Source organism: Panthera onca, chromosome D1, assembly GCF_046562875.1.
Source record: "Panthera onca isolate mPanOnc1 chromosome D1, mPanOnc1 haplotype 2, whole genome shotgun sequence".
Taxonomy (NCBI): domain Eukaryota; kingdom Metazoa; phylum Chordata; class Mammalia; order Carnivora; family Felidae; genus Panthera; species Panthera onca.
This window is the reverse complement of record NC_138348.1, coordinates 4062276-4083136: the sequence shown is the minus strand read 5'-3', so window position 1 is coordinate 4083136 and position 20861 is coordinate 4062276. Positions and strand designations below refer to the sequence as shown.

Genomic DNA, 20861 nt, shown 5'->3' with positions numbered 1-20861 from the left:
GTGGCCAGGGGTCTCTCCGGAGGCGGCAGCTGGGGGCCGGCCGGAGGCTGTGCTCCCAAGCAGCTCCCCGCGTTTGGAGGGCTGGCGGTGGGAGGAACTCAGTTCCCCACCGCACCGACCCCTCCCCGGCGCCGTGGGTGGCCGCACCGACCCCTCGGTGAGCCACCCCAGCTCGGAAATCCCACGCCAGCGTTTCCACAGTCCCCTGGGAGTTCCCAGGGCGGTCCTGTTTAGAGTGGGAGGGGGCCGCACAGGGCGCCCGCGAGCACAGGAGCCGAGGGCTGTCGGGGGGCCGTCCGGGGAACTGGCTGCACCAAGCACGGGGAGGCACCCAGGTGGGGGGGCGGCTGAGCGAGGGGGGTGTGCCTGGGAGGGGGGAGAACAGCCCAGTTCGTGTGGGTGACATTGCCTAGGAGGGGTGAGGCACAGAACGGCCAGACGGCGGGGGGACCTGGATGGCTGCGCAGAGGTTTGTGCTTTGTCCCGTGGGACAGAGTGGCCCGCAGACCTCGCCCCCCTCCGGCCTCACCGACTGTGGACGCGGCACCACCGGCAGCTGGCTGTGGGGTCTCGGGGGGGGGGTGGCTTCGTGTCTCTGACCCTCAGTTTTCTCTCCTGCAGAACGTCGGGGTTGCAAGGGTTGTGTGAAGGAAGAAGGACGGGATGTACTTGGTGGTTGTTCCAAAAGTGGAGGCAGTACGGGCTGGTCTGGGCCGGGTGTGGCGCCTCTGGACCGGCCCATCGAGGGCCTGGGGGCCGGGGCCCAGCCCAGCCAGCGGTCTCGCTGTGGTCTGACAGGTGCCGAGTGGATGGGGAAGTGCTCCTTCCGGCCCCGCGGCCTCTTCTGCTGGCCCCTGTCCAGTATGTCCTCCCAGTAGGTGGCTGGGCCTCCCCACTGCCCGCCTGCAGCTGACGCCCCTGTCTTCCCGCTGCCTTTGGGGGTGCTGCGGTGCCCAGACGCCCACAGCCCCCGTGGCCTTCCGATGCCTTCCCTGGTCCCAGTGCCCCGACGGACTGGGGACTTCGGGGGCTCTGGGGCCGACCCGCGTTCGGGGAGAGCGGCCCAGGGCCGTGTGGGACCCCAGATGTTTGCTCAACAGGAAGTGTCACGGGGGAGACGGCTCCCCTTGCCAGGGTTATCTTAATCCCCGCTTTCCTTCGCTTCTCTTCCTAGGGCCCCTTCTGCTCCTGAAACAAAGCTCAGAATAAATACTAAAAAACAGAAAACAAAGGGGTTTTAGGAGCGGGAAGCATCACCGGCCTCGTAACCTCTCCCATGTGACCGAAGGGGTTCCTTTCCTGATGGAGGGGAAGCCGTCCTTTGGGCCTTAGGTAACGAGGCTTAGCCGGGGCGCCCCCATCGTCCCCCACCCGCGGCCACGGAGAAGCACCGATTCACTTGAAACGTTAGACCCGTCACCCGGGCTTAGCCTAACCCCTGTGTAATTTCGAGGATCTGGGTGAGGAATGTCAGAAATGAGGTGGGGGCTCGGTCGGGGCCGGGGGAGAGCGAAAGTCCTCTCGGCAGGTGTCCTCCCCAGCGATGGCCGGATTTCCCATCCACTGTGGCGACTTTCGTCTCACGAAGGGTTTTGTGCGCACCCGCACTTGATCGCGGCCTTCCCGCGGCATCACCACGCTCCCACGTGCATTCTGGGAAAGGGGCCGGCCCTCGAGGTCTGCGATGTCTCCCCCGCACCCAGGACCGTGACTGGCTGGTGTCCAAGCCCACGGGCTGGGGGACGCAGAGAGGGGTTTGCTCCCAGGGCGGTGACTCCGCTCAGTTGGCATAGATGCTCTCGGGTCAGTGGTGCTGAAGGAGCTGGGAAGCTGGGTCAGGCTCCGTCAAGGTCACGTAGGGGCAGAAGGGGCATTTGTGGGGACGGATTTGGGAGGAAACTTGAGGCAACGTGCACGTCATCTTCGGACAAGCTCGCGGAGCAGGGACCAGTGGCAGACCTTGGAGACCCCGCTCGTGGGTTCAGATTCGCTTCTCTGCGCTCTCGTGTGTTACAGAGACCTCCCTGCCCCCCGGGGGTAAGTGCAAGGCCATCTGCTGAGCCTCGAGCTTTGTCTGCCCTGGGCTGGGAAAGCGCGTGTCACAAGCCTTGGTGCTGTGTGTCTGCAAGAGATCAGTAAGGTGCGACAGGGACCGATTTTGGAGGAGGACAGTTCAGGGAGTAGCTGACTTTGCAAACGAGGGGTCCACGAATAACGAGCGTGGACTGTGCCTCAGCCTTGAAGACGGAGCCCTGGATGGGGAGGTCCTCGGGGGGCCTCTCGCAGAAGGCGGAATTAAAGCCGAAACCTGAAAGTCAAGGAGGAGGCAGCCCCGGAACGCTGTATAAAGGTCAGCACGGCGTCTTCTACCGTGTTTATTTTTTCTCATTTGAATCTCTCCTCTACCGCATTGCAGCTCAGATGTTCAGTCTCTGTTCTTCTAGTGGGGACCCCAGAGGCCATGACCGGGCGTCGTAAATTTTTACATGCCTAAGTCAAGCGGTATTTTACGTTCCTTCCAAGGATGCGAGGCCCTAGGATGTGTTCCTTCTTCTGCGACTGATAAGCAGTCTGTCATACGTTTGGCTTCTCATTGTAACCTCCCCAAGTTGGGCCTGATTTTTCTTGTTTTATACAGTGTTCTTGTTTACACTTCCTCCAGTTTCCCCCACGTGTTTTGCCTGTAGCTTAAAAAAAAATTTTTTTTTTTAATGTTTATTTATTTTTGAAGGAGAGAGAGACAGAGTGTGACTGGGGGGGAGGGGCAGAGAGAGAGGGAGACACAGAATCGGAAGCAGGTTCCAGGCTCCCAGCTGTCAGCACAGAGCCCGACGCAGGGCTCGAACTCACGGACCGCGAGATCATGACCTGAGCCGAAGTCGGACGCTCAACCGACTGAGCCATTCCGGCACCCCCCGTAGTTCTCTCTCTTTTTTTTTTCTTGCACTTTGCATTTTCCTTCTGCGATTATTTCTCCTTGGCCTGTAATGTTTTGGGTTTTTTTTTTTCAGATTATCTGTTAGTGGCAAAGAGCTTCATTTTTACTGACAATAAAATGATCAAACCTTTCTCTTATGGTTTGTACTTTTGCGTGTGGTTAAGACAGCCCTGTCCTGAGGCAATGACAAGGTCACTCTGTATTGCCCTCTAGAAGTCTCACGGTTTTGCCGTTCGCATTGAACTGTTCAGCCACCCGGAGCCGGTTTTTGTGTGGGGCGTGTGGGTGGGGGTCTGCGGGGGTCGTCAGTGTTCTCCACCCAATATTTTGGGGGCTGAATGCTTCCGGCATGCGGTCGGTTGGCAGCTCTCCACCGAGGTCTGGATCCATTGTCTATGCCGCGTATCAAACCACCGCAAACACGGTGGCTTAAAGCAACACCCGCTGATGAGCCCACAGCTCTTTAGGACCGAAGTCGAGGTGGGCTGGACACTTCTCTGTTCAGGGCGTCACAAGAGACCAGGCTTAGGGCGTCGCCGGGAGGCTCTGGGAAGGAGTCTACTTCCAAGCTCATGGCTGTTGACGGGAGTCACTTCTTCGCGGTTGTAGGACTCAGTCTTCCCTGCCTTCTCGCTGGCTGTCAGCAGGGGGCCAGCCACTCTTGGCTCCTGGAGGCCACACTCGGGTCACAGCCACGCGGCCCCTCCTCTGACAGCATGGCGGCTTGCTTCTTCCAAGGTGGCGGGAGAACCTCACTGCTGTCCGCTAGGACAGATCTTATAGGCACCCCCCACCTGTGGGAGCCACTAACGTGTGACCCGCTTTGGCCAACGATGCGTGAGCAGCCGCAGGCGTGTCCCCTCCTGAGAGGAACTCGAAAAGCTGTCTGCGACTTGTCCTGTGATCCCCCCTCCGCCTCTGGAAGGCGGGAGCGATGACAGCATTGTGTCTTCTTCCTTGATCTTTGTGGTTCATTTCTCTTGCATTACTGTCCTTGGTTGGGTCTTTGGTATAACGGACACATTCGACTGCATGACGTTTAGAGCTAATGTTTATGAAAACTCCATAGAGGGGCGCCTGGGGGCTCATTCGGTTAAGTGTCTGACTCTTGGTTTTGGCTCCTGTCATGATCTCACGATTCGTGGGATCGAGCCCCGCGTCGGGCTCTGCACTGACGGTGTGGAGACTGCTCGGGCTTCTCCCTCCCCCTCTCTCCGCCCCTCGTGTGCTTGCTCTCTCTCTCTCCAAATAAAAAATGCATACATGGGTGAGCACTTAAAAAAAACCCACGTTGTAGAAAGCATGAGAAGACAAACTGCAGATCGAAGACATGTAATGGGTAGAACCCACAAAGGATGAATATAAAGAGGGTGGATGGTTTTAAAAATTTGTTTAATGTTTATTTTTGAGAGAGAGAGAGAGAGAGCATGAGCAGGGGACGGGCAGAGAGAGAGAGGGAGACCCAGAATCCGAAGCAGGCTCCAGGCTCCGAGCCGTCAGCACAGAGCCCGACGCGGGGCTCGAACTCACGAACCGCAAGATCGTGACCCGAGCCGAAGTCGGACGCTCAACTGACGGGAGCCCCCCAGGCGCCCCTCAATGTCTACTTTTAGGTGGCTGTTGTACTCCAACACCCAGAACATGGGAACGTGTGCTTTCTGCTTCCCCGTTGCTGTTGAGAGGCCAGTGGAGGGTCCCCCTGTGCCCCGGACCTCAGCTCCGCCTCGCCTCTCCGGCTGCTTGTAAGACCCTCTCTTCTGCGACAGTCCTTCTTGACGTTCCGTAATTGCAGATCTGGATCCTGGCGAGCACGAGCCACACTAACGGCCGAAGCCGCTCCCCGTCGCCCTGGGCTTGGGGCGTCGCCCGACAAACCTCCGTAAACCCCAGCGCCTGTCTTGCCTTTCGGGGCGTAGGGGACACCCCACTAGGTGACCTCTGGTCACGGCGGTGATGGCCACTCCCGCCCTCGCTCCTGCTGCGCTGCCCAGCCCCGGGGGCCTCTCCGTGTGGCCCTGCGAGGCAACTAGCTAATAGGTTCTTCTTTCAAGGCGGGACGTACCTGATTAAAGCAAAATCCAGGTACATTTTAGGCCACTTGTGTGACCTTGGACTCCGGGATGTCTGGGTCTGTGCACCGATGTGTTTCATAAGTTGTCAAGACCGCTGGGCCCCTCTCCCCTCACACACTGGCCTTTGCCCTATTCTGTCCCCGCGACTGGACCGCTGTGGCCGTGAGTCACGCGTCACGGGGCCGACCCGGCGCAGCAGAGGAAGCCGGGGGCAGGGGGAAGCGGGGGTTAGAAGAACTCGAACCGCGTTTGCCGACGGGCGCCAGCACGAGTCTTCGGAGCGGGCCGGGGTCCGGGGGCCGGCCCGGGCTAGCCTGAGCCATCCTGCCCCTGGGATCCGATCACCGGCACCTGCTGGTGAGCACGGAGACTCCAGGAGGCATGAGGACACGAGCCCGTGGGGTGGCTGTGGGCGGTTCTCCCGTGACCCTCGTTTGGTGGCAACGGGGCACCTTCCCGTGGCTCAGTCCAAGTCTGGGAGCCCACGGTGTCCTCTCGCCTGTGGCTCTCTGGCCCGTGCCAAGGGCCTCACAAGCGTCTCCCTGTCCCCGGTCCCCATCCTCTGCTTTCCTTTTAAATTTACAAATAGGTAAGAGCAAGAGAACCGAGGCCCAGGGGCGCTTGGGAGACGGCTGCCTCCTTTCTCCCCACCCTACTCACTATACTTCCTTTATGTTTAAAAAAAAACAATAATAATACTTGGGTCATCGCTCTCTTTTTTTTTTCTTTTTTCATTTCTGGGAAAATCTTTATTTTGTGTATTTCTCAAGCATCTTGATATTCCCTGCCTCAGACCCACGGAGGCTCCCTTCCTTCCAGTTTCCCCTCCAAATTCCTGCCGGTTTTCTTTTGCAAAGGCCTCAGGGCGGCCAAGCACCCCCCTCCCCCCTCCCCGGCCTCTCCCCCTGCCTCCCTGTGAAGAAGAAAGGGCTGACGGAGGTCTTTAGGCAAAGCAGATACATCCCCACAGAGCCTTCAAAGGTGCCTCCCCAAAGCTGCCAAACGGTTAACTCTTTCCGAGAGCGTTGGCCGGCCTGTGAAAGATGTCTGGGTTCGTTGATAAAAAAAAAAAAAGGTATTGTTTTTAGCGCTGTCGTCGGTATTAATGAATGCCATCAAATGAAGTATTTGCAAGGGGCTCTGGGTCCCTGCGACCTACTCGAGGCTGTGAAAAATGGAGTGATGTGGGGGGGACCAGAGGCCCCTGCCGGAATGGGCCTTGCCGAAGAGGCGGGCGGGATGCCTCTCCCTCCCACACCCCAAAGAGTTAAGCAGAAATGGTTAATATTCCTCCCTTGGGCCCCCACGTCCCGTATTCTAATGTATGAACTCGCATTCAGACGTGAGCCAGCCGCATATGCTTCCCGGCCGGCCTCGGCGACATCTCGCCCCCTCGCACGGCACGCGGGGTCTCCGCCGAGCCCTTCGTAAAAGCACAATTTTGTGACCACGTAACCCTCACCTGGGCGGCACGCACGCCCAGACGTGTGGCCCCCCGCGTTCCGAGCGGGGTCCGCTTTGCCCCTTCCCGTCCGAGGGCTCGGCCTGAGGTGAGAAAGAGGGGGCAGGGTTATTAAGGATTCTGACAAGGTAGGCTGAATAAATTGTGTTTCCTTTGTGAGCCTTAATCCGGTGCTGTATTGGCTTCTCGGACATGGCTAATTTATTTGGAATTTCATTCTGTTCCTGACAGCGTCCTTGACTAGCTGTTTGATCACCTCGAGCAAAGTTACACGCCAGCTTTCAGATGTTGGAAGGGCGGTGGGGTATAACTCGGCTCAAGTGCGTTCTCCCCGGGCCCGGCTTCCTGCCTGCAGCCGGGACGTTTCAAACGGCTGGGGCCATCCCTGGTTCGGGAGACAAGGCGGCCGGCGCGGGGGTCCCCCCCCCCCCCTGCCCCTCCAGGGAGGAGGAGGCTTTGGCCACTTGCCCCCTCCCCCCACTCGTCCCTCTGTTTGGGATTTGAATCTGCTTTTGTGGTGCAGGAAGAAAGAAAATTAATTTCCGCCCGTCCATGAGTTCGGAACGGTGCGTTTCAGGGGAAACCCGGTTTCGAAATGCGTGTTCTGTTGGCTTGAGGGGTTTGAGACGCAGTCTTCCGGGGGCGGGGCGGGGAGGGGGAGGTAAACCGGCCTCAAACCGTCCCAGGGTGCTCGCCCCCGCTGCATACCGGTCCTCGCGTCTCCCCCGCCTCGTGTCTGTCGTGGCAGAAGTGGTTGACGCTCATTCTCTCCTAACTCACGTATTTCCGTGGGGTTTGCACGTTTCCTTTTGGTGAGTGCAAGCGTGTCTTGCTTGGATACAAAGGAAAAATGATGATCTTGGTCGGTAAGCCGCCAACACCTCTGAGGGCCTCGCTCTCGGCAAGTTGTGGCTGCTGGTTTTATACTTTGGGCGGAAGCCGGTCTCATGGACACAGGGGCCTCCTTCCCTTTGGGCTCTTGGCCCCGGTACATGGGACACCTTCCTTCTGAGCGCCTTCTAGGTGCCAGGACGGGGGGGATCTGGTGGGAGCTCGCGGGCTAGACGCACGTCAGAGATTTCAGAGGACGTCAGCGCCGTGGTCAAAGTGGAAAACAGAATCAACCGACCGACCGAAACCAGGGTGATATGCCGGATGGACCCCGGGGGGGAGAGGGGCCAGCGTCGCTGACCAGCTCCTCCCCTGGAGTCCCTGAAGTCTGCCGGCCGCCTGCCGCCTTTGAGCAGTGATGTACTTCTCCTGCAAAGCAGGCTTACCCCCGGCCTTACCCGCAGACACGGGGAAGGGGCTATTGCCCCCTTTTACGAAGGAGGCAGCCGAGGCCCGGGGCATCGCAGGACGCCCCGATGAGAGCCGCCAACTGAAATGGGGCCCCCGGAGCTGGTTCCGGTGCTGTCACCCGCAGTGCAAGCTGGTCTGGGTGGGGGGGGGGGCGGGGGGCGGACTGGGCCACGCCTCCATCCCAGACCCCCCCGGGCTGGGGTCGCCCCTGCTCAGCTCTGTGCGTCGTGGGAAACTCTGACTCCCTTTAAGGGGGACACTGGTCATCTTTGTCACGGGTTGTGTTCAGGGGGAGGGCAGGAGGGAAGGGGGAAGCCGGGAAGATGTCCCAAGTTCACGGTGATCTGGAGCGGAATTCTGGGGCCTGTTTTGACCTTTGGGTTTGTCCTGATGTGCAGGGGAGCTGGGCGTTCGTTCCCCCCTGCCCCCAGTCGGTCCTGGGTCGCGGTGCTGGGCGGCCCCCACAGCATGTTCCCTGGAGGAGTAAAGAGCTACTGAAGCTAGGGGTCGGGGGGACAGAGGTGGGTAAAAGGTCCCAGAGACCAGGGTGCAGGCCCGACCGTGCCCCAAGCCCATCACCTCTGCTAGTTGTAAGATGAGGAGAGTGGGCAGCATGCAGTGCCCACTCCACGGGACACGGTGGGAACTGCGTGACATCAGAGCTGGCCTGTCTGATGCACTTTCTCATCGCCGAAATAATTTCTCCTTCTGGGCGACGGCCACCGTATCCATCTAGGGTCTGCTGCACCTGCTGTGTGTCACATACACCCTTCTTGGGAGAAGTCAGCGGGGGGCACAGCCGTGACACTGTCCTGGGGCCGGGGACATTCACTTCCTCTCCCGAAGGGCGTGCTGACCTTGGCCTCGCTGACTCTGGGGCCCGGGGGCATCTGAGCAGGATCTGGGAGGCCTCCGTGATCCCAGAGCTTCTGGGTGCGTGGATGCCACGTGACCGGGACGCTGTTGACTCTGCGGGTCCCATGGTGTGCTTGGCAAACAGAGGGATTTACCCAAGGCCACCCTGTCCCCACCTGCCAGGTCGGGAGCTGGCGTGCGCTCGGTGCCTTGGGTTCGCCCAGAACACCCACCTGGAGACGCTGACCGCTCAGGTGAGCAAAATGCCTGCTCAGGAACCTGTCCCTTCTCCCTCTCCGCGTTCATGGCTGCTTCCCCCTGGGACCTCGCTCCAGATGCAGACGGGTGTGTCCAGACAGGTGGCTCCTGAACACCCCTGAGGACTTTCTGCAACATTCTGGAAGCCCTTGCCAAGTGGCCACGTCTTCCAGAATGCCCTGTGTGCTTCCTGCCTCCATGCTGGGCTCCTGCTAAGTTCTCACGTAGGTTTGAAGCCACGTCCGTACCTCTGCGACAGTCGGGGTCAGCAAATGTGCTGGGTCACCTGGCCAGGTCCGCTGGTGGCCGCTCGCTCTGTGGACAGAGGCAGAGAAAGTCATTTGCCACCCAGAGAGCAAAGTAGGGCACGGTGCCCTTTCACTGGGGCTGATACCTGAGCCAGTGGGGGGTGAGCGCTGAGCGAGGGTGCCGGTGGGGCCCATCCTGGGACTGGCCCGTGGTGAGCATGGGACACACGTTCGCTTGGCTTCTCATTGAGGAAAACCACAGGTGAGGGCTGCCTCCCTACCCCACTGCCCATCTTAGGCTGCGCTCCTTGTCAGCGCCTTTGCATTTATTCCTTAGAACCTTCTGGGAGGGCTGGAAGGAGCACATTCTTATTTTGTAGATAAAGAAGAAATTCAGGAAGGGGCGTCAGGTGGCCGGCAGTCCCGGAGGCCCCCGAGCCTTCTCCCTGACCAGGAACCTGCGGGGGGACTGCACGCTTTCCGGGGTGAGTACGTGCTGGGCCCCCCAGGACGTGCTCTCAGAGACCTCGGCTCCTGCCGCCGGGCCCTCTGAGCTCCAGGTGGGGCCCCGTCGCCTTATGAGACCACAGGGTCTGAGGAGGTGCCCACATTGTCTCTTCCCCCAGGCAGAGCTTGGCTGGGGAAGATCCGAGGTGGGGGGTGGGCAGGGTGTGCAGAGGTGCAGGGGCTGTGGGTGTGTGCACATCTGTGCTTGTGTGTGTGTGGCAGGCAGATAACGGCAGGTGGAGGCTGTCCCTTCGGTGATGGTGTGGGGACATTTCTCGGGGCATCCCCTCTGGCGGCGGGAGGGCCGTCGGGGATCAGCAGCGTGCTGGTCCCCTGACCCGCATTCACCGCGCCCTTCGGGTCAGGCCCCAGCCACCTGCCTCACTTTCCCTCCAGGGGTCGGTGCCCAGACAGGCTGAGGCTCCAGGTCAGCCGCGAGCCACGGTGGGACCCGCTCGATCGAGGCCGAGGGTCACAGTGAGGGTGAGAAGGGACCCGCGCGGGGTGGAGGTGGGAGAGGGAGGGGCAGCTCGGCCAGGGCCTCCGCAGGGGGAGCGGGGAGCGAGCAGGTCTGTCCCGCCGCACACAGGTGGCAGCGCGCGGGTGCGCGGACCCCAGGACCCCCTCGCGGGTGGAGGGGTGGGGGGGGTCTTCTCGCGTCCCCTCCCCTTCCTCGCGTCCCCTTCCCCGCGCCACGCCCCCCCTGCCGCCGAGCGATAGCTAATTGGGCAGAGAAAGGGCCCGATTGTCTGCGCGCCGGAAGCGCGGGCGTGGGCGGCTGGAAGCGCTGAGAAGGTGGTGGGCCTCGCCCGGCAGCTGCCGCCGGAGCCGCCCGGGGGTGACGTCAGCGCTGGCGAGCGGGGAGCCCGGCGGAGAGGGGGGCGCTCGCGGCCTCGCCACAATGCGACCATTGTGGGCCCGTGAATGCGGCCGGGCCTCTTGACCGGGGAGGCCGCGAGCCTCGCGCTCTGGCCTGTCACTCGCCGCCGCCGGGGAGGCCCGGGCTCCGATCGGGGTGGGGAGCAGGGGAGCAGGCCCCTCCCCCCCAGCACAGCCCGCACCCCAGTGGGGACCCCCACCCTCGGCATGGCCTCCTGGTGGGAGGGAAGCACGGGCCCTGACCCGCTCCTGGTCCTGCTGGTCATTGTCCTGTTAGCCCGCTTCATTCTCTGGTCCTGCCTCGGGACCTACATAGACTATAAGTTGGCCCGGCGGCACCCCCAGAAGCCCAAGGAGGACTAGGGCCTCTGCCGGCCGGGGACTCTGAGCGTCACCCTCCCCCCGCCAGCCCCTCCAGGAGGGCGCTGCCCCAGAGGTGTCCTCTCCCGAGCAGAGGGCGTGCCGGGAGGGCCAGGCCACGGACCCCCGGCTCCTACCCACAGGGCAGAGATGGACTGTGGCGCCCCACCACCGGCCCTGAGCTGTCCTGGTCACCAGCCCGTCCCATGTCGGGACAGAGGGGCCACCACGGCCTGTCTGTCTGTCCGTCAGGGTCTGGGGTCCGCAGCTGGAGGGAGCGCTCGTGGGGGGCGCGGTCCGCTCTGCCTCCACGTCTTTGTAAGTATGTTTGCGGGAGGAGGTGGGGATGAGCCACAGGGGCTGGGGTGGGCGCCGAGGGGACAGACGTGGCCACGTCACGAGCCAGCCCTGCCACCCAAAGCTGCCTTGCCCCTCGGCTTCCTCCTGCCCCCCGGAGGGATAATACTAAGTTCAGACGGCTGCCTTGGTTTCCCCAGAGCAGACCCCCAGAGGGTCTCAGGACAGGCTCGACACCTGAGTTCGAGTCCAGCTCTGGTTGGCCGCGGGGAAGGAAATCTCTGTCTCTAAAACGGGCGCAATAATCCCTCCCTCCTCAGAAGGGTGCGAGGAGGGTTGGACGAGGGGCGGGGCGGCAGCCCCCCCAGCCTGCACCCTGCTGGACTCGTGCAGGACGGTGCAGGAGAGAAACCAGGGACCCGGTGAGTGCCTCTCTTCCTCGGTGCTTGGAAGCGTGTGGCTGAGACGCGCCTCAGAAGGCGGGCAGGCGGGAGGGTTGACTCGGGCCCCAGGAGCCGGCGCCTGCCCGTCGCACCCCGCCTCGGAGCGGCACCCGGTGGCTCTGAGGTTCTCGACCTGGTGGCTCCTTCTAATCACCCTGAGGATTTTAGCAAACACGATGGCCGGGCTCCCCAGACGGAGAAGCAGGGGCAGGGACAAGATGTCCTTGGGAGGCTGGCGCCTGGTTGCACAGGACCGGGGACACCTGTCAGAGCAGAGTCTTAGGGAGCTGGTGTTGCTGACCTGGGCGAGCAGACTCGGGAAGGCCCGGCCCGGCGCCACCCGTCTTGCCTTGCGGCGTCCTGGCAGAGGGACCGCAGGCCTGAGCCGGGGGAGCGGCGGGACCTGATGAACTCACCGGCACCGAGGAGATCCTGTTTTGCTCCCGAAGGACCTGCCGTGCTCCAGGCAACCTCAGGGCCCGGGGAGCCGGTTGGCGGAAGCGGGGACCTTCTGGGGGCGGGGCTGACTCACACGAGAGATTTTGATGGGGGGGTGTCTGGGGGCGGATGGCCGATGAGGCTCTTTTCTTCCGGATGACGGTCCAGAGAGTCTGCGCGGTCGTGGTGGTGGTGGGAGGGGGCTTGGTGTGCGTTGATTCATCAGGGGCTGGAGGGCGGCTGTCCTCTGGGCGGTTGTGGGAGCCGGTGGCCCAACAGAACTCACGCCCCCGCCGCGTCCAGAACCTGATGGTAGGGGTCAGGGGAGGAGGTGTTCTCGTTGCCCTGAAGGAAAACGGCGTTCAGTGCCCTTTTAAAATCACACGTGATTTTACTGGTCTCTTTAAGAAGAACCACGTGTGTTCTCAGGATCGGTTATCCAAGGAGGGCGGGTGGCCATTCATTCCGGTTCGCCTGGGACGGACCCAGGTTTAAAACGGGATGTTCCCCGTCCCGGGAGACCCCTCTACCTCGGGCAAAGCAGGCCCCGCCCCCACCCGAGGGAGGAAAAGTCCCAGCACACAGCGTGTTCATGGGTCTCCAGCTGCGGACCTGCGTGTAATCTGCGTGCAGCCTGCGTGTGCACACGGGTGTGTGTGATGGCGCCTCGGCCCATGCTTGAGGTTCGCCGTTTGGTCCAGTGAGCCAGGATGCTGGGGCTCTCACCGCCGCCCCTGCTGTTGGGGTGGTCTGGCAGAGGGGACAGAAGCCGGAGGCTCCTGCCAACGTGGGACCGTGCAAGAAAACCAGATTCTGCCAGGGCTCTTTGAGCCCCTTTGGAGTTACACCGGTCGGTATCTTTCTTCCCCCGCCGCCGAAGCCAGTTTGCGTTGTGTCTTGATTCACAACGGACACGTTCTGCTGGGCGCGGGTCTCTGCAGCGATGCACCAGGCCAGCCATCTACAGCCTTATGACGCCTGCCCGGCTCAGAACAGGCACTCGAGCCGCGGCGTCTGAGTGAATGACAGGATGTGCCCTGGCCTGATATCAGGCAGCAACCACACCTAGCTGCAAGTGACAGACGAGTAGACAGTGACTTAAACAAGAGAAGCCTTTTGTTCCCCCTTCATGTTTATTTTCTCATGTAGCAAGAGGTCTGGTACCTGGGATTCCCGGACCGGGGTATGGCAGCCCCATGATATTATCACGGGCTCAGATCTTTCCATATTTCTGCTCTCACATGCAGCTTCGGTCTTCATGGTCACAAAAAGGCTGCTGCTACTCCAGGCATCCTGAGTGACGTTCCAGGCAGGAAGAGAAAAAAGGGTGATAGAGAGGGAGCGGCAATTCTCTGACACCTAAAACCCTTAGGTTTATATCTCATAAACCAGAGTCATGTCACATGACACCCCTACATGCAGGGGCGGCTGAGAAGTGGAGTTTGTTAGCGGGGCTCATTGCCACCCTAGATAATGTGAGGATTCTATTATAAAGGAAGGTTACATAGGGGCTCCTGGGTGGCTCAGTCAGTTAAGCCTCCGACTTCGGCTCAGGTCATGATCTTACGGTTCGTGAGTTTGAGCCCTGCGTTGGGCTCTGGGCTGACAGCTCAGAGCCTGGAGCCTGCTTCCGATTCTGTGTCTCCCTCTCTCTCTGTCCCTCCCCTGCTCATGCTCTGTCTCTCTCTGTCTCAAAAATAAATAAAACATTAAAAATATTAAATAAAGGGAGGCTACATGGATATTAAACGGGCAACTGGCCGTCTCTGCCACTGACCCTTTGCCATTCGTTGCAATTGTCCTCATTTGGGACATGAAATGCTGATGGGTAAATGAATGATAACGACGGCCAGCAGACGGATAAATGGAGGGGGAGATGTTGTGCTCATACAACGTAGAAAACACAGCGGCTTGCAGGCTGGGAGCTAAGAAGTGGGCAGAGAGACCTGGACCCTGGTCACGGATGCTGGATCTGCACTAGGCATACGTGGCTATTAAGTACTGGAAGGGTGGTCAGTGCCAATGAGGAGATACTGATTGAAATGATACATTACCGAAATGATAATATTTTGGACACGATTGGGTTCAATAAAATACTAAAATTCATTTCACCTGTTTCTTTTAGTGCGTTTTAATGTTGCTACTAGAAAATCTTAAAGCGCATGTGCAGCTCACATTATTTTTATATTGCACAGCGTTGTGCCAGAACTTCATAATAGAGCGAATGAGCCCTGGTGGGCAGGTGTGCTGTGTGTTATAGGAACGCATGTGTCATCAGAAAGAGAGCTTTCTGGAGGATGGTTTGAGATTATAACATCAGTACTACACAGCAGAGCTTATGAGATGCAGCCAAAGCTGTTCTTATAGGAAAAGTCATTGCCGTAAATACTATACAAATAAGAGAGAATGAAAATCAATGAATTAAGTATATGATTCAATAAACTGAAAAAAGAACAATAGAACAAAGCAAAGAGAAACGGAAGACAGAAATGAAGAGAGGAAATTAGCGTAATAACAAAGTGATAGAATTAACAAATGTCCCCAAGTCCTGGGTTTTTAAAAAATAACATTTCTTATGTATTTCCTTCTCCTTTTTCTCTTTAAATATTGTGTTGAAATACACACAAGGTAAAATTCACCATTTTAACCATTAAAAAAAATGTTTATTTATTTATTTTGAGAGAGAGCGGGGAAGGGGCGGAGAGGGGGAGAGAGAATCCCAAGCAGGCTCTGCATTGTCAGTGCAGAGCCCGATGCTGGGCTCAATTCCATGAACCTCGAGATCATGACCTGAGCCGAAATCAAGAGTTGGAGGCTTAAACGACTGAGCCACCCGGGTGTCCCCATCTTAATCATTTTTAAGTGTGTATTTCAGTGGCATTTTTGAGGGGAAAAACCCCCTAACAATCGATCCCATTCCTATGTTTTAAATTCATCACTAAAGAGTGAACTCTCGAAACCCTAGCCCCCACCGTTGACCTGAACGAAAGGTCATACGCTCTCTGTCTCTCCCGCTGCGACCTTGCTGTGTGGCCCCAGGTGTGCCGTGTAATTTGTGGCTCCAAGCCTTCATTTCTTCAAAGTCTCCTGACGTTGCTGCTGAAGAGCATCTTAGAATCCCAATAGGAAGCGCAGGGGCGGGTCTAACCACAGCCTTGGTTACTGGCAGGCTGAGACCACGCGCAACATCTCCTTTAAAACAAGACATGAAGGCCCAGGGTGTTTCAACGGAGGACCCCTACCGCCACCCATACTCAACACGAAAGTGCTCTAGCTCACAAAAGGAGTGCTCTCCGTTCCATGGAGTAAAAGCATCTCACTGGGATCCAAGTCCCCCGAAGACACACGGAAAGAGGAAATGCCTGTCGATGTCACTTAGAAATATTGATGCAAAAGTACGAATTGCTGAATTAAGTATCACATCAGAGGGAAAAAACATCATGACCGAGTAGGGTGGGTTCCAGAAATGCAGGGAGGGTTGAATACCAGAAAGTCAGTTAATACAACTTACTGTAGTCATAGCTCCGAAGAGAAACATAACTTGATAGTTTCCTTCGGTGTATTTCCAAAGGTCTTGGGATACAAGGCGCATCCAACCTCAAAACTCATCAAAAACAGAAGTAGATAGTAGATTGATATGTTTTTAACCCGAAAAGGAAGTTCTCTCTTAACAGGGAGCTGTTCTCTATCCTGATGGGCAGGGAAGTACCAGCAGGGTCATCACCCAACCCTGGAGTCGAGGGGGGAGACGTTCATGGGGGCTGGACGTGGTTCCGGGGTGGGGCGTCGCCTGAGCGACTGGAAAAGAGGTGGCAGGTACAGGAGGGGTAGGAGCCCTGGGGAGGAGAAGGACACACTTGGGTCACTGGCAGTGAGACGGGTGGCTTTGTTTCTAAGCCACCGACTGCACGGGCACATGTTGGCATGAAAAACCCCATTTATAAGAGCAGCGAACAGAACACCTGTGTCGGCCGCTCGGAAGCTTCCCTTCCCTTCTGCTCCCTTCTGTCGGTTTGGGGGCGCACTTTGGATGCCGCAAGTGAGACTGACCGGGGACGGGAGACCCTGGGAGGGAGGGAAGGGGCCGGTGGGGACGCCCACGCAAGGCCGGCCGTGGGGACGGAATGTGACAGGGGCAGACGAGGGTCAACCCGGACCCCCGAGGGCAGACCTGACCACGTCTGTCCCTCCCGCTTCCCGCTGCGATGCCCCACGCCCTGGGAGGTCCTGGCGCTCCGCTCGGACCTTCAGACGGCTGACACCGAGGCCCCCTCCGGAGCAAGCTTCTGGGCCACGCGCTCTGGCAGGTGTCACCGCAGCTTAGCCCAGACGCACAGAACGAAGCCACCGCCTTTGTGGGGAGCACGGAGGGTGCTCACATGTCGAGCGGCTAATCGTCACGGGGAATGGGATCTACTTGGGATCAGGGGTTCCCTGTGCCACGGGGTTGGCCGTGCCACAATCAGGAGCGTCATGGGCGTGGTTAGTCATCTCCTTTACGTGAATTGCTGGGTAGTAATGAATGCAGTACCCACAGGGAGTTCTGGTCTCTGCCCTGGGAGGGGATCTGTAGGCCCTGGCAATGCTCTGAGTGTCCTTGTCAGCCTGGGACCTTGGGCCACGTGGGACAGTCAAACAAGGTGACTTCTTACAGGGGCTTTGGCCACGCAGTTTCCTCCCCATCTCCAAAAGGGGGCGGGGAGACTGAAGGCTGGATGGGTGGGTGGTCAACTGTATTTAGGGGTCGAGCCCGACAAAAACTGCACACTGAGCTCGCTTTAGGGGGGAGCTTCCTGGTTGGCTGTGTGTGACACATCCTTGCGGGTGGGGCTGGCACTGTCCCACCAGGAGAGGACACAGGAGCTCTCTGCACGGAGCTTCCCCAGGCTCTGCCCCACGCACCTCTGTCCTTGGCTGATTTTGAGCTGTGCCCTTTTGCTGTAATAAACCACCACACTGAGCATGGATCCCCCGGGGGGTAAGGAGTCCTTCTAAGGAGTGATGCACTTTGGGGTGGCCTGGGGACCCCTGAACGTGCAGTGGGGGGCAGCAGTGAGGGTGGCCTTGGGGATGTTCCTGATGCCTGCACCTTCCTTCCCTGCCCGCCGCCTTCCCCCCGACAACCACAGAAGGGCATCCCCCCCAAAGCCAGCCCGCTCGCCACCTCCCCCAGCCACGTACCCCCCCCACCCCCACCCCCAGCAAGTGCGGCCGTGGTGCCGCCTTCTTGTGTCTTCTCTGGAGCCCGTCCGCGTACTTGCGAGAAAACACAAATACCTTCTCCCGTCTCCCCTCCCACGTTCCTTGTCTTGTTCTCTAGCTCTACATCAGCTTTTGTGGATTTTCTATTTTTTCTGTAAAGTGCGTGTATTTAAAAAAATTTTTTTAATGTTTTATTTATTTTTAAGAGAGAGAGAGAGAGAGAGAGAGAGAATGAGTGGGGGAGGGGCAGACAGAGAGGGAGACACAGAATCCCAAGCAGGCCCCAGGCTCTGAGCTGTCAGCACAGAGCCCGACCTGGGGCTCGAACCCACAAACTGTGAGATCGTGACCTGAGCCGAAGCCGGATGCTTAACTGACGGAGCCCCCCAGGTGCCCTGAGGTGCACGTATTTTTTTTTTTAAGAAAGAACTAAAGAAACAAGTAAGTTATACAAGTTGGAAAAGGGCAGCGAGTGAGAATCTGTGAGGGGAGGGGCCGGGGAGAGACTTGGGGAGGGTCCGTCTTTGTGTGTGTAGGGGCAGGGGCGAGTAGGGAAGGAAGGGACGCCTGGAGCACAGGGGAGGCGGTCTGTGTGCTAATCCCGTCACCAGAGATGCTCTCCTGTCCCGCCTCCCGTCCCACCAGGCCTCGCAGCGTGGGAATTGGCTCACTCTTTGCGCCCCGGGGATTGGCGCCCAGCTCTTTCCCCTGGAGGAGGGTCACTGAGGAGGTCATGGCCGGGCGGGTGCCCTGACCCCCGGGAGCCTCCGTGGCCAGTCCGTGTGAGAACAGGATACAGAGGGGAGACCCCCCCCCCCCCCCAGATAGCTCACTGGCCCTGACTTCATTCCCCGGATGGGACGTGACACACGTTACCTCTGCCCAGCCGCCCCCTCCGGTGTCCCCGGCCTCCTGAGACTAGATGTTTTGGAGGGGCAGGTGGAAGGCGAGTGACCGCTCACCTCTCAGCTGGGCATCGGCCCCCCGGTGCGGCAGGACAGCCGGGCCCCTGCCCCTCTCCCCCCAACCCCGCTTGGCCGGGGAACAGGCGCCCAGCCTCTGCCATCTCCCTCGAGAGCGGCCTGCAGGGCCCCCGTGATGGAGATGAGTCACCGGGTCTAAAAATAAAGAGTCAAGTCCCGAAGCAGCGTATTTCCTTTTTAAGCCAGATGTGGCCGCCGAGGGACCCCCAGCAGTTTGGCGCTGTGGGGAGGGCCAGGAGCCTCAACGAGGTCTGGAGCCTCCGCCGCACGGGTCGCTGGGAGCTCCGTCCCCCCCCCCCCCGCCCCCCATTCGCACCCCTCCACCCCCGCACTGATAGTTGCACCTGCACAGGCTCCGTACGGGGCAAGATGGACGAGGACGTGGTCCCCGCCTCCGGCAGCTCCCGGTTGAGCGGGGAAGACGAGCCGTGTGTAAATAATACCCGACCGGGCAGATGGTCCTCAGGGCTCTAAGGGGGCAGAGCGCCCCAGGGATACACACAGGGGAAGGGGCATTAATCGTCTCTCAGGGTCTGGGGAAGGCTTCCCGGAGGAGGTGTCGCCAGAGGTAGGACTAGGAGGGGCTCTGAGCGGCAGATGGGAGGAGTGGCGTTCCGGGCAGGAGGAACAGCAAGGGTCCCACGGCTGGAAAGCTCATGGCAAGTTGAGGATCCGCGGAGGGAGGAAGGAGAAGGAGGAGGAGGGGGATGGGGAGGAGGGAGAAGGAAAAGAAGGAGGATGGGGAGGAGGGAGACGGGGAGGAGGGAGAAGGAAGAGGAGGAAGGGGAAGAAGAGAGGAGGAGGAGGGGGAGGAGGGGGAGGGAGGAGGAGGGAAGGGAGGGAGGAGGAGGGCAGGTGTGGGGCTGCAGAAGCCATGGGCGGAGTGTTTCTGGAGATCCCCAGTGGTCATGCGCAAAGATTGAGGCTGGGGGACCGAGGGGCATTTGAGGAAATCCTGGAGGAAGCAGCCGGGGTGCGGGAGGTGCCCGGGGAGAGCGGGAGGGAACCCCGCCCCGCTGAGGGGGCCGTTCCGGGTGTGCGTTCTGGGCCAGCCGTCCGGCCGGGTTTGCCACAGCCTCTCCTCCTCCCCGCTGACCCGGGCACACGTTTCCACCTCCCCGGGGCCCAGGCGCCCATCTGCAAGACGGGGGCCGCATGGCCATCGCACGAAGCCCCGAAGAGCAGAACCCGTGCACAGAGAGCCGGGTTGCAGGAAGGCCCCGAAGTTTCCCTGGGGGGGGGGGGGCGCGTGCATCAGCGTGTCGGATGGGACTTTCCTGGTCCTCCCAAGAGTGTGGCCGAAGCCACAAAACTGAGGAGGAGAGGAGATAGGAGCCGTGCGTCGTGAAGGGGTGTGACCCTCCCGGTCCTGTCGGGCTGGACGAGCAGAAGGGTCCCCACCTGTCTCGCCATCATCCACCTCCAGCCTGAATGGGACTGGGAAAGGGGAGGGGCGCCTGAGGGTCCCCACGTAGGGGACAGCCATGGCAGTGCAGGCGATTCTCCCCTGGCCAGCCCGGAGTCCGGAGGGGTCCGCGGGGCGTCTGTGGGCCCAGAACGCGGTGGGCGGGAGAGGACTTGGGAGCCTGGCTGTGATTCCCTGGACCTGGTGGTCGTGCATGGGCGTGGTGATTGGTACCTGCTTCTCCCCTGTGAGCTCAGGGGGCTGGGGGCTGGAAGGAAGAACAGGGCCGTGAGGCCACCTGCCGGCCCCCTCGGGCATGGGTAACCTTGGCAGAGGCTCCCGATTTCCCCACAGGGTCAAGTCATTGCCCCCTCGGGCCCCCTAGTGTTGGCGCCCCGAATTGCGTAGCTGAGCGCAGGGCCACCCAGCCAGAGGCCATTTCCTCAGCGCTCCTGTGGCAGGTGTGGCCGTGGGATTGAGTTGCGGGCCCCGGGACGTGGGAGGAAGGGAGGCGCGCCCTGGGGAAGGAGGCCCTCTCTCCTCCTCCCTGTTGGGCTAGACCACAAGCTGGCGGAGACAATGGAGAGGACACTGGTGCCCTGGGGCACGGGGGAGCAACATGGTGGGAAGAGTCCGGCTCCTTGGGCCGTCCCGCGGTCGGGAGCCCCTGGCCCACCCCGCACCGCCCTCAAACTCCAGGCTGTCGCGAAAGGGAGAGGTGAGCATTCGTCTTGCGCCCGCCATTGTGTCTGGGGGCTCTTTGTTACACAGCTTTGTCCGTATCCTACCTGGTGCACCCTTTCAACGGACCCGTCGCGTTCAACCTTCTCATTTGTGAAAGAGACCCCCGACCGCCCCGCCTACAGCACAGAGCCGGGAAGTGCCAGAACGCACAGACGCCCGCGGTGTGCCTCAGGGCTGCCCCTTTCCCTAAATGCCCGCCCCCCTCCCCACCTCCCTGTAAGCCCTCTGAGGCCAGACCGTGGCCTCACCCCGTGCCTCTGACGGAGCATTTGCTGCCTGTCAGGAAAACAAACCCTCTGGCCTTCAGCCGGCCTCGTCGTGTCCTCAGAGGGAAATCAAGCAGCAGGAGAATCAGAGAGAAATGACCGCCCTGTCCCATCCGCTCTCTTACCTCCAGCGATAGCAGGACGGGTAGGGGTGGGCTCAGCGGGGACGCGTGGGGAATGGCTGCTATTTGATGTGTGTGGG

General features: G+C 60.0%; 1 protein-coding gene across 2 annotated transcripts; it reads left to right on the top strand.

The window, feature by feature from the left end:
• The first annotated feature begins 8539 nt into the window (after positions 1–8539).
• SMIM38 (small integral membrane protein 38) lies at positions 8540–14165 on the top strand. Of its 2 annotated transcripts, none has more exons than XM_081790220.1 (3): positions 8540–8883; positions 9516–9620; positions 10039–14165. In XM_081790220.1, the coding sequence occupies exon 3, from the start codon at positions 10567–10569 to the stop codon at positions 10882–10884; it is 318 nt and encodes a 105-aa protein (XP_081646346.1). In that variant the 5' UTR covers positions 8540–8883; positions 9516–9620; positions 10039–10566; the 3' UTR covers positions 10885–14165. The 2 variants fall into 2 exon arrangements, with proteins under 2 accessions (XP_081646346.1, XP_081646347.1); XM_081790221.1 differs by lacking the exon at positions 8540–8883 and adding an exon at positions 8929–9111.
• Positions 14166–20861: the final 6696 nt, after the last annotated feature.